The sequence below is a fragment of the Chinchilla lanigera genome, unplaced genomic scaffold (genome assembly GCF_000276665.1).
Source record: "Chinchilla lanigera isolate Chin_1 unplaced genomic scaffold, ChiLan1.0 scaffold00003, whole genome shotgun sequence".
NCBI classification, from domain to species: Eukaryota; Metazoa; Chordata; class Mammalia; order Rodentia; family Chinchillidae; genus Chinchilla; species Chinchilla lanigera.
Genome location: NW_004955404.1, coordinates 10,536,595 through 10,549,049, shown reverse-complemented (window position 1 = coordinate 10,549,049; position 12,455 = coordinate 10,536,595). Strand labels below are relative to the sequence as shown.

General features: G+C 35.1%; 1 protein-coding gene across 4 annotated transcripts in view; it reads left to right on the top strand.

The window, feature by feature from the left end:
• The window catches only part of Pcca (propionyl CoA carboxylase, alpha polypeptide), a 401,509-nt gene that overhangs the window by 170,099 nt on the left and 218,955 nt on the right, over positions 1-12,455 (top strand). For all 4 annotated transcript variants that reach the window (XM_005374054.2, XM_013516015.1, XM_005374053.2 and 1 more), the window contains exon 9: positions 7,745-7,823. In XM_005374054.2, the coding sequence (XP_005374111.1) occupies positions 7,745-7,823 (79 nt within the window). The remainder of the gene's footprint in view (positions 1-7,744; positions 7,824-12,455) is intronic.

The window sequence follows — 12,455 nt, the reverse complement described above, 5'->3', positions numbered from 1 at the left end:
TATTGAAGAAACTTTTGGAAAGTAATTATAATTTATACCTTCTTAACAAATGTATATCTTTTTAATTTATTTGTCAATTTGGTCCTCAGTAGAAGATATGCTTAATATCCAAAGAGATTTAGTAAACAATATCTAAACAAAAGTTATGTTGAAAATTGTGTTAAAATATTCTTTCTGTCTATTGTTGTTTGTATATGAGGTTGGTTGTAACTGAAGATTTTTGTTTAAAATACTCTTTGTGAAACTCATTACAGAATGAGATACGTGGGGCTGGAAGTGTAGTTCAGTGGTAGAGCATGTATTTAGCATGTGTGAGGTTCTGGGTTCAATCCATAGCACCAAAAACATAAAAGAGTAGAATGTTTATATTGAAGTAATATGGTTATTTGAGTTTGGAATGATATCCTGGGAGATGAAGATATGTGCCTTGTAGTCTTTATTTTTTCTTTCTCACCATTATATGGTGTTATGGCTTGTATCTAAATGTTTCCCCAAAGCCTCATGCACTCATAAGTGGGGTTTTTTGGAGGTGGCCAGGTATAGCATGTGTGAATGTGGATTAAGGATGTATGATAACTAAATTAGCCCACTGATTAGCATAGTTCTGGATGTGGATAATGGGAAGGCCTTCCCTGGGTATGAGGGGCATCAACAAATAGGCTTGTAGTGTGGATGGGATAAAAGGGAAAGTGAGGCTCGTTGCTTGCTGCTCCTGGCTTTTCTGCCTTCTACCTGCTCTGCCATGGACTGTTTCTCCTCTGCCGTGCTCCTCTGCCTTGCCACTATGCCTTGAAGCCAGTTGGCTGTGGATTGAAACCTCTTCAAATAAACCTTTCCTCTTTTAATTTTGGGTGTCCTGGCAATGAGAAAGTAAGACAGACATATAGGAGCTTACAGTTTTATTTTCCAACATATACATTTGGGCTTTAGCATAATTTTACATGATCTTATCCTATGCTTTAATGTTATGTGTACTCCATTGCCTCTCTTTTTTGTTTCAGTCTTTCATGTTCTTTTCTCGTTTTATTGTTCATTCTTGCATCCCTTTTCCTTATCTTTTTTCTAGTACTTGATTGGAAAAAAAAAACCAAAACTGTGTATAACATTCAGGTGTAATGTGGAAACACATTACAATGTGAAAAAACACCAGTTTGTTTGGAATCTTCCTGCGAATGGCTTCAGTTCTATCTGTACACTGATTTCTGATTCCTGGAACAGAGTTGGGCGTCTGTTATTTACCTGAGCAGAGGGAAACAGGCCAAGAAAGTCAGTTATTCTACACCAAATCAGCAGTTAGTTTTCTTCTACCAAATCAATAATGTATGTTTTGGTATATTTTAACTTTTAATACATATTCATTATATCTTTATGTGTATAATGTTGATTTATTCTTATTAAATTAAATATATTAAAAATAATATATTGTACTTACTGTTAATAAATATTAAATATAACAAATTAAATTATAAAATTAAGTGCATTATATTAAATATTATATTTAATGTTATTTAAACCATGTGTAATATATTAATAGAACATGTTTATAAATTTGTACTTAAATATATATTTATTTTTAAATATATATTGAACAAATGAAACTATAAATACATAGTTATGCATATATATAGGTATAAGGCCACTGAAGGCAAGAGAAAAGACTCTATGCATACTTCACACCTTTTCATTCTCCAGTGGGAAAAATTCACTCAGAATTACCGTTTTTGGGGGATAGTAGCAGTATAAATGTAGATAATTCACAGTTGAACTGCAGCATATACAGTTTACTGTTAGTTGGGTAATTTAGAGATCCCAACTAATATTGATACAAATGTACATCATGTCAGATTGAATTGTGCTAAATTAAATGGTTCACTTGAAATTATATGTAACTAAGATAACTATATCTAATTTGTAATTAAGATAACAGTAAAATTAGTAGACAGTTACAATCAAATAATACAAAACAAATAAATGCATTCATGATGGAATTTATATCGCTATAATTTGTTTGAATTTAAAAACTACCTCTTTGTTTGTACCCATGATAGGCATTTTTCAGTGTGGCCACATGATACATTGTATCCAGTAGATTCTGAATTACATATTTTTGAACAAAGCTAGTAATGTGCTAATTCTTATTTGATTCTGTGCAATTCTCATTAGTTTATCAGTGCTCAGGTGTACCCCATTTTATTGCCTTTTCCTTGTGATGTTAAGTAACAAAATATTTACTTTATGATACATTTTCTCTTTCTACTGTTAGGTTGTAGGAGAGGAGAAGATTTTTCTATGCTGTACTTACTTTGGGACCTAAAGTGATGGAGAATTTGCCATCTGCAATGTAATTAATCACAGAGACAGGAAGTAGAGAGGTTTCAGGCTTGCTTTCATGATTTGCAGTTCATTGTATCTCATTATGTGGTTTTGTAGATCATTTAGGATAATTTCCTAAATATTTCTTGAATTTACCCACTTCTCTCCAGTTTCACTGCTACTGTCTGTGGTTAAGCTAATACCATCTCTTGTGTGCATCACTATAATAGCCTTTTCATTGTGCTCCTCTGTTACAGAATGCTTTGAAGCCAGACAGACTCTGGAAATTTACTGGGGAAATGCCTCCCAACACCTTTGTGGGGTGAAGCAAAATATTCTGTGTCTTTTTATCAAATATTCCAAAATCTGAAAAAATATTTTACCAATTGAGCATCCAAAATATTGTGTTAGGGATGCTCAATTGGTAAAATATTAAATATAAAATAAGTCTATCTGTGTCTTTCAGTACTGGTGATCAAAGTCAGGGCTGCCATACCACTGTTACACCCCACCCATATTAATTTTGACACAGGGTCTTGCTAAGTTGTCGATGCTATCCTCTAATTTGTGATCCTCCTGCCTTGGCCTCCCAAGAAGCAGGGATTATAGGCAATGTGCCATTGTACCTGGCTTCCCAAATGTTTTTAAAGGCAGACCTCCTCACCCCCTTTTCAAAGTCACACCTCCTCTATACACCATGAAAGATTTCTGATTAGTACCACTAAACTAACCAGTGGTACCATTAGTACCACTAACTAACCAAAGGGCATTTCCCAAGAAATATTTCAATTTCTTTCTCCATTTATATCATGTGAAATTATCATTTAAGAAAATATCGGTAAACAGTAACAACAACACTACATAGAAATGTTTACTCTCTGAATTGAGTGTTTTATCATTAAGATGTCATTTAGTCGGCTTTTACGTTATCAGATCATGCCCCAACATGTGTGAGGTGGACTTGTTTGAAGAGCAGGGTTATTTATTGTTTCTAATGTAAGTACTGTAAATATGACTCTGTCAATCAAAAACAAGTTCTTTTTGAGTTGGAATCAATGACTAAATGGGATAGCACCTAAACCTCTAGAATCCTCCTTTCCTTTCTTCCACATCTAACCTATTCATGCATCAAATTGTAAGACGTACTTTAAGTCTTGTCTGTCTTTCTTGTAACCAGACAGATCCAAGTCACTGCTATCCGTCACCTGGATCAGTGTGAAGGCCTTGTGCTCAATCTCCTTGTTTCAGCAGTTCATGCACTTCAGAGCAGCTAAAGTGATCTTACAAAATACTCTATGAAGTCACATCCCTCTCCTATATAACACTTTCCAACTTGTCCTTCTGTCAGGAATATTTTCTTTTCAGAAGGCCAGCTCTATCTTACTCAGGTTCAGTTTAAATGTCAGTTTGCTTAGAGAAGTTTTTTCAAGGAAAGATCTCTAACTACTATCATCCTTCACTGCTGTTTGCATCAGGGTGCTGATCACTGTTTTACATTAGATAGTATGCATATCAGATGGATACTTATTCCTGTGTCATTTGCTGTTAGGTAGAAGGCTCTGAGAGCAGGGAACTTTCTCAGTGGTTCATCTTTGTGTTGCTGAGAACCACTTCAGTGTTTGGTATGTTATATATATTCAGTAAACATTTTTGTGCAAATGAATGAAAGTGTAGTGATAAGAGTTAGAAGATTTCTTGTGTTATGGTGCAAAGAGTGACCCCCTGGTTGGTAGGAGGCAAGGAAACCAGAGAAGTCCTACAGTCAACTTGCACTTGAAAGTCAAATCCAGGGCCAGGGATTTAGCTCAGTGGGACAGCACCTGCCTGGCAAGCATGAGGTCCTGAGTTCAATTCCCCGTACTACCCCACCAAAAAAAAGAAAGTCGAGTCCAAAAAAGCATAGAAACTGGGTGTAGTGCTGCAAGCCTATAATCCCAGCACTCGGGAGGCTGAGGCAGGAGGATCTTTGTGAATTCAAGACCAGCCTGGGCTACAAAGTGAGCTCAAAGCCAGCCTGAACTGCATAATGAGATGCTGTGTCAAAAAGACAAAAGACAAAACAAAAGAAACAGAAAAAAAACAAACAAAAAAACCAAAAATAGAATAGAAATCATTTAGTACATTTATAACTTAAGTCTCTGTATTTCCTTAGTATTTTTTCTCACATAGTCTTTGGTGGATTTTTTGGGAAGCATACATTTCTCTAATTTTGTAGAGGGGAGGTAGAGTGGACACTTCCTTCCTGCTGGAGTTGGAGTGCAGGGAGGCGGTTTGTATCTGTCCCTGGGTCTAAGGAGTGCACGAAGGCAGTAGCAGTTGGCAACTAATGAGGGAACCATGCAGGTAACGAAGAACCGGAGCAGCACTGGGACCTACATCTTGCTTTTTTATTTATTTATTTTTTTAAAGCAGTTTCCTCATACCAAGAAATCTGCCTCCGTTTAAAATCCGTGTAGAATTTGAAAATTACATGTCCAGATTAAAGTGTGAGGTGTTGGTCATGAAATCATTGATCATTTCTAATTTCTCCAGGCCAGTTCCTTGAATCTTGTATCTTTTACCTTACCCAGTGTTTTGTAGACACAATAAGAAAGTAGGGATGAGGGCTTACCTGTTTGGCCACATCTGACATCATTTGTATGGAATACTGTTTTCCCTCCCATTTGTGTAGGTCTTGTTTCTTCATGGCATGATAACAATGTGAAAGTATATGCTGCCTGAAATTTAGTGACTTATTTGGCATAAGAAATTGAGCAGAAAACCGTACTTTTACATTATTTCAGAATATAGCTCAAAAATTAGATTGAGTTAATATCATGTATAAAGGATCAAGACATGATGTACGTATGTACCAGTACCAATGCCCCACAGTGAATGTACCTGTCACGTATTGCAGACATATACTAAAAAGGAAACAAAACAAAACAAAACAAAAAGCAATGTGTGTCAAGCCAGCCTTGGTGACTCATAGCTATAATTGCAGCTACTGAGAAGGCCAAGGCAGGAGGATTGTAAATTTGAATCTTGCCCAGGGAAAATGTTTTTGAGATCCTACTTGAAAATTAAAAGGACTGGGGATGCAACTCACTGCTTTCTGGGTTTAACACCCAGGACCCACCACCATTACCACCATCACCAAAAGAGAGAAAGGAAAAAAAAAAAAGATTTGGTGTCACTAATTTCAACTAGTTTCTTCCACTTTTCTCCCTCTTATCCCTGCCCTTCAAACATTTTTATATTTGGCTTCTTACATTTTTGTTAGGGAATCTTGCCCTCCTGGTTGCATGTGTTGACAGGTCTTACACTGCATCGACTTCTCGTTTTTGGGAGACCATTTGCCTTAGTATATGTTGCCATGTGCTCTGATGACTTCTCACTTTTTTCTGAACACGCAAAATAATTTGTCAATAGGAAATTATTACGTGTTTTGTTTCTCCAGCTAGATCTTTGTGAGCAAGGACTATTTTCTCACCTTATTTTGAAATGCAGACATCATTGTATAGTCTAGGGTCCACATCCACAGTAGATGATTAGGATGAGGTTAGTACTGGAATTTAAAAGCCTTGTAAATTTCCTACTCTTCTGAGGAAGCTGAACATGGTAGACACATAGGTTGTGGACGTCACACATTTTGTGGTTTCTTGTTACATAGCTAAATAATTTTGGTGGTGAATTACAACATTTTTGGAGGGAGGGGTGGTTGGGTCCATTTATCTAAGAGACTAAATTATTGGATCCATTTTTGTAAAAGAGATCTTAAATTGTTATAACAAGATTTTGTAAGTTTGAGTTTTTTGGACAATATTCTTTCTCTCTTCAAAAACAGTCTGTTCTCTAGTGATTTCAACGTGAGTCCTTTCTGTGACATTCATTGTGAGGCTGTGGCACGGAATGAGGCAAAGCCCTTTCCTGCTGCTGCCCTGCAGAGCGAACCTCAGGCCGGATCGCATCCGTGGTCCAGACTGAGAGCCCACGAAATCTTCTCAACTCTGCTCTCAGCCTATTGTCTGACATATACTTCAGCCGAATTGTTTCAGTTGTTTCCTAAATTTAGCTCTTGCCTCCCTGCCTCCTTTTTGTTTCCTAAAATGTTCACACCTGCTCATCCTTCATAATTTCAGTTAAGCAAAACTTTTGGCTTTTCTTAATCCCTTATCTTCCTACCCTCCTGTGATCCTTTGGTTTTTGATTTGCTAATGTTAAGTTATTTGGGTCCTTTTTCTTTCTCTTCCTGGATTATAATGCCCTAATCTAAGAAAAATATGAAATTTATCTTTCTTCCTGTCACTGCACTTAGCATTGTTTTAAAAATGCTATCCCACATAAACATAACAAACAAAAGCATTTTAATTGCATTAACTATGAAATATTTAGGAAGCAAGTGCCATTTTAACTAAGCTGAAGTTAAGGTGTTTTGTGGTGTAGGGGGTCAAAGGTCACAGACTGTGACAAAGGTCTGTGATCTTTGACCCCCTCTTCCTTTTTCTTCCAGGGATCCTATAGCTAAAGTTTAGTGCTATTACAGAATCACAGGCCAAGGAGTTCTTTAATGGCTCACTGACCTCTTCTTTCTTAAAGAAAGATCATAAAGAAATGGTCTTAAACATATGTCTATCCTGTTTCCAGAAAACCTCTAAAGAAGGAAATTCTACAGCTTTTCTTGATGTAATGTTTTCACTTTTGTGTTAAAAACTTTAACTAAATGCTCAATTTTATAAGTAACAACAATTTTATGGTTTCATTTTCTTTGATAAATATTAGCTGGAAATGATTTTTGTTTTGGATCTTAGTTTGTATTTTCATGGTACCGTGTTGAATGTATGGGGTAGGGCAAAACTTCTCTATTATATTAATCAGGAGCCCTGGATCTTCAGCTCTAGCACATAATATAATAGTCATATTTGATTTTTCCCAATACCATCATGTCAGTTTTTGCTGCTAAGAACTGTAGGCACTCCCTGTAATTTTTAGATGAAAATACCTAAAGTGCTTAGTAGTAACTACTATGGAAAAAAAGGGAATTTATGCATGCAAACAGCAGTTTTGGGGAGCCAGTGGGGGGATATTGACTGATTCCTAGTGCTGTGTAAGTTGCTTCTTCACTTTGGCTAGTTAATAATATATCTAGTTTCAATTTTAGAATTCACTATCAAATAATTTATTTATGTTCTCTTAGCTTTTATTTCATTCCAAGGGAAAATGCTACAGCTATTGATATAAGTAGCTTTTTCCCTTTTAAAACAGTCATGGTCTCATTTGAAAAATATGTATGAGATCTTTACACTGGTGTTATTTTCCTGGCTCTAAAGAGAGGAACTTTTAAATAAATTAGTTATTGTCTTCTGCGTTATTGAACATGTGGTCAGTTGTCATGTTCATACATCCAAATGATCAAAGTCTGAACTTCTGTCTAATTCTTCCCTGCTGTTAGGCTACCCTGTCATGATCAAGGCCTCAGCAGGTGGTGGTGGAAAAGGCATGCGCATCGCTTGGGATGATGAAGAGACCAGGTGAGAGGCTGTCCAAAATATACTTTTGATGAAAATTGCAGTTACCAGAGTTTTATTAAAGTGACAGGTAAACAGATACCTAAAGCATAATAGGGTAATTACAGTGACCATCTAATTTTTAATTTTTAAATGGGAGAAAAATTGAAATTATTCAGAAAGCTTCCTTATGTAAGTTTTAATGATGGCTCTTGTATAATAGAAAAATTTTTGTTTCCTTAAACATTAGCAAATGATTATCTTTTTGTTCTTAGAATATATTTTAAAAATTAGTTATTCTATTTTGTAGGCAGAAATTGCTAACATTTGGTTTTTTAATTTGAAATGGTGTCCAGAGAGTTGAACCAAGTATGTTTAAGAGCAGTCATAACTTCACTGAGAGTTTATATGTTACCTCAATCTATATTTGTTTTCCTTTGCAAGTCCAGAGATATTGAATGTTTGATAATTTTCTGGTGTGAAACTCATTCTTTTCTTTCTGAGTTTGAAATTGCTACTTCTCCCTTATATATATGCTGTTTGTCATAAATTTAGAACATTTGTTTTTTAGTACTTTCAGAAATCAGAAGTAACTTTTAAATAAAAAAAAGTTTACTCCAATGTATTGATAACGTCATAGCTATTAGAATAAAATTGCTCAAGGAACTGCCTAACGTAAGCAAGTTTTAAGTTAGTGTATCTGTTTTGTATTCTTTATTTTTAGTGGGAGAGATTTGTATCATTTTTAGAGACGGAGGATACAAAAATCACAGAAATATTATTTTGTTTTTTAGTGTTGTCTTTCTTGCTCTTTTCCACTCGGAATTAATCTGGTCTTCCAAATGGTTAATTCTGCTTTCTTTTGCTTTCCTTATTTCCTTCCACATTAAATTCTTTCTTAAATATCATAGAGACTAAAATCTGGAGTAGTCTGAAAGTCGTTTTCCAGTACAGTGGCATCCAAGCCTTCCTGAGAAATTAGGTTCTAAAGTGAGAAGGGAAGGTGACAATCTAAAAACAGATTGTTCTTCATTCAGACCTATGGAAAAGGTACCATGTTGGAGACTTGCACTGACAGTTTTAACTGTACAAGAACATTGACTCATAGCACCATTGTTTCTTCAGGTGACATCAGAGAAAGGAGTTGGCTTGTGTTGAGGCAATGGTCTTTAAATTCTAGCCCCACTTCCATACTGGTGCTGGCACTAGATACCGACTGAGATAACAATAGCGTCTATTCTCCTAGCTTAACGCTAAGTCGTCAAGAAGAAACGCATTGCATGGACTTGTAGTACTTGTTGAGAGCCTGCTATTTGACAGTACGTGTTGTAGTTAGGTTTCAGGGAAATAGCAACGTGTAAAACCAGAAAATAATCCATTTCTTCACATATTTAATGTGCTCAATCAGTGGTTCTTACCTTTGAATTCAGGGAAGATATTCATGAATATAGACAAATTTTAAAAAGCACATACTTGTTTTATTAGCCTCTACCTAGAATTTAGTGTTTCCTTCAGTGTAGCAATAAGCCAGAGTAATAGAAGCATCTTTGAAACTTTGTACCACTAGGAAATCACATGTATTTTCTTATCCAGTCAAGGTGTTGCAGAGACCTCTTAGTTACAGTGATTTTTAAAAACCCATTGTTGGAGCTTATAATTTAATAAAGACCTGCAAGTGTTATATCCTAAATGTTTAAGAATATTTTGATATGTATATTGTAGTATACTTTGTTTCCTATGCAGTCCTTTGCATTTTATATTATTATTATTATTATTATTATTTGTGTTGCTAGGGATTGCTAGGGCTTTGCTTTTGCTCATTGTAGGTAAGCGCTTTCCCCTTAAGCTCTACCCTCAGTCCACATATTATTATTAGGCCTTTAAGAGACAGGGTTTCATTTTTTTGCCTAGACTAGCCCTGAACTGGGCTCAACCGATTTTCCTGCCTCAGCCTCCTGTGTAGTTGGGCCTGCTGACAGATGTCACCATGCTTGGTAACCCCATGCACTTTATATCACTTTACACCTTACTTTGATAAGAAGTTCCATATGCTGCATCATTCTGCAAAAGGTACTCATGGCAAGAAAAAGTGGGAAATTCTGTTCTGGTAGTAGGAGCCAAGCAGTGAACAAAACCAAAGAAAATTATATGCTTGTGGAAGGTTAGAAGTAGAGAAGTAGTATAAGAAAAATAAGGGAGGGACATGATATGTGTTGGAAGGAATGTCCCTTTAAAATGGGTTGCTACGGCCTTCCTCACTGAGAAGGTGACACTGGAGCGAGAAGCTAAGAGTGTAAAGAGTTAAGGATACAGATGAGGAAACAGCAAGGACAGAGGTCCTCTCAGGAGTAGCACAGTGGCCTGGTGATGGAGGGAGGGAAGAGGAGGAAGTAGGTAGGGTTGGGTGGCTATGGGGAAGATCAACCTTATAGGCCATTCATAGATGGGGGCTGTTGGAGGGTTTTGAGTGGAGAAGTCAATCATGCAACTTCAAATTTTCCCAGCATTATTTACCCTTTTATTTTTTATTTTAAAGAGGAAAAAAAAAAAAAACAACAATAACAATATAACAATGAAGACAAAAGCAAAACAATACAAAACAATAAAAATACAGGATTTCAAAACAAGATGATAAGAATTAACAATGGTTGTTTCATTACATATTGTTATCTTAGCGAAGTTGCTCAGATTACCAGATGTAAGAATGCAAGATTGATCAAACAGTTAAAGACAATAGCAAGTAATAAAAAAAACCATTAGAAATAATACAGAGTTTCACAAAACAAGATAGTAGGAATTCAGCAATGGTTGTTATATTGCATATTGTTGTCTTAGAATTAGTTGTTCCAATTTCTAGATATAAGCATGCAAAATTGGTCAAGAAAAAAAATTTTAAGCATTAACTGTTCTTTTCAAGAAACCTATAGACATCAGCAATACATTTATTTCAGCTATCCTTGTATTTATATATATATTTTTTTCTTTTTAAAATTTTAATGAGAAAATATGAAAAACAAAATAACAAAAACAAAGGCATAAAAAACAACATAAAAACAATAAAAATGATACAGAATATCAGAAAAGGTGACGGGAAACCAGCAATGGTCATAATATTACATATTGTTATCTTCAAAGTAATTACTCAGTTAAGCAGATAGAGGCAAGCAAAATTGATCAATTACACATTAACTGTTCCTTTCAATAAACCAATAGAAGTTACTAGTACATTTATCTTAGTTATATTGTGTATATAAATATACCTATTTTTTCCCCTTCCATCTTTCTTTTTTTTCTCTTTTCCCTCATCCCAGTTACACTTTCCTATTTGAACAGTTTCTTTCCCTTTCACAATATCTACTGTACTTTTCAGATTTTATTTACTCTTTCAGGTTCTTATACTAGAGAGGCAATATGATGTTTACACATGCGAGTCTGATTTATTTCACTTATGAGTACGGTCTCTAGTTGTATCTATTTACCTATAAAAGCCTCTACTTTATCTTTCTTTATAGCTGAGTAATACTCCATTATATAAAAATACCACATCTTTTTATCCATTCCTCAGTTGATGGACATTTGGGTTGTTTCCAAGATTTAGTTTTTACAAATAGTACTGCTATAAACATGGGTGCACATATATCACTGTGGTTGAAAATGTAATAAAAAACTTACCAACAAAGAAAAGCCCAGATCATGATGGATTCACAGCTGAATTCTACAAGAAATTTAGAGAAGATTTAATGCCAATTCTTTTCAAACTGTTTAGTGAAATATAAAGGGAAGCAGTTCTCCCTAAGTCATTCCTGGAGGCAAGTGTTACCCAGATACCAAAACCAGAGAAAGACCCAACCAAAAAAGAGAACTATAGGCCCATCTTCCTAATTAACATGGATGCAAAAATTCTCAATAAAATACTAGTTAATAGAATGCAGCAAATTATCAGGAAGATAATACAACATGACCAAGTGGGATTCATCCCAGGATTGCAGGAATGGTTCAATATATGCAAATCAATAAATGTAATACATCATATCGACAGAACCAAAGATAAGAATTACATAACCATCTCAATAGATGGAGAAAAAGCTTTTGATAAAGTCCAACACTTATTCATGATAAAAACCCTACAGAAAATTGGAATAGATGGACTTCACCTCAATCTGGTGAAAGCTATCTGTGACAAGTCAACAGCCAACATCACACTAAATGAACAAAAACTGAAAGCTTTCACTTTAAAATCAGGAATAAGACAAGAATAAGACAAGATGTCCACTGTCACCTGTCCTATTCAGCATAGTTCTGGAAACATTAGAGCAATTAGACAAGAGAGAGAAATAAAAGGAATAAGGATAGGAAAGGAAAAAGTGAAATTATCATTATTCACACATGACATGATACTCTACATAGAAGACCCCAAAAACTCCACCAGAGACTCCTAGAATTAATCACCAAATTCAATACCAAAGCTGGATACAAAGTCTGCACTCAAAAATCAATAAAATTCCTATATACAAACAACAAATACACTGAGAAAGAAATTAGGGAAACCATACCTTTCATAATAGCATCCAGAAAGTTGAAATGTTTAGGAATCAATCTAACAAAAGAAGTAAAAGATTTATACAGTGAAAATTAAAGTACTCTGAAACAGAGATC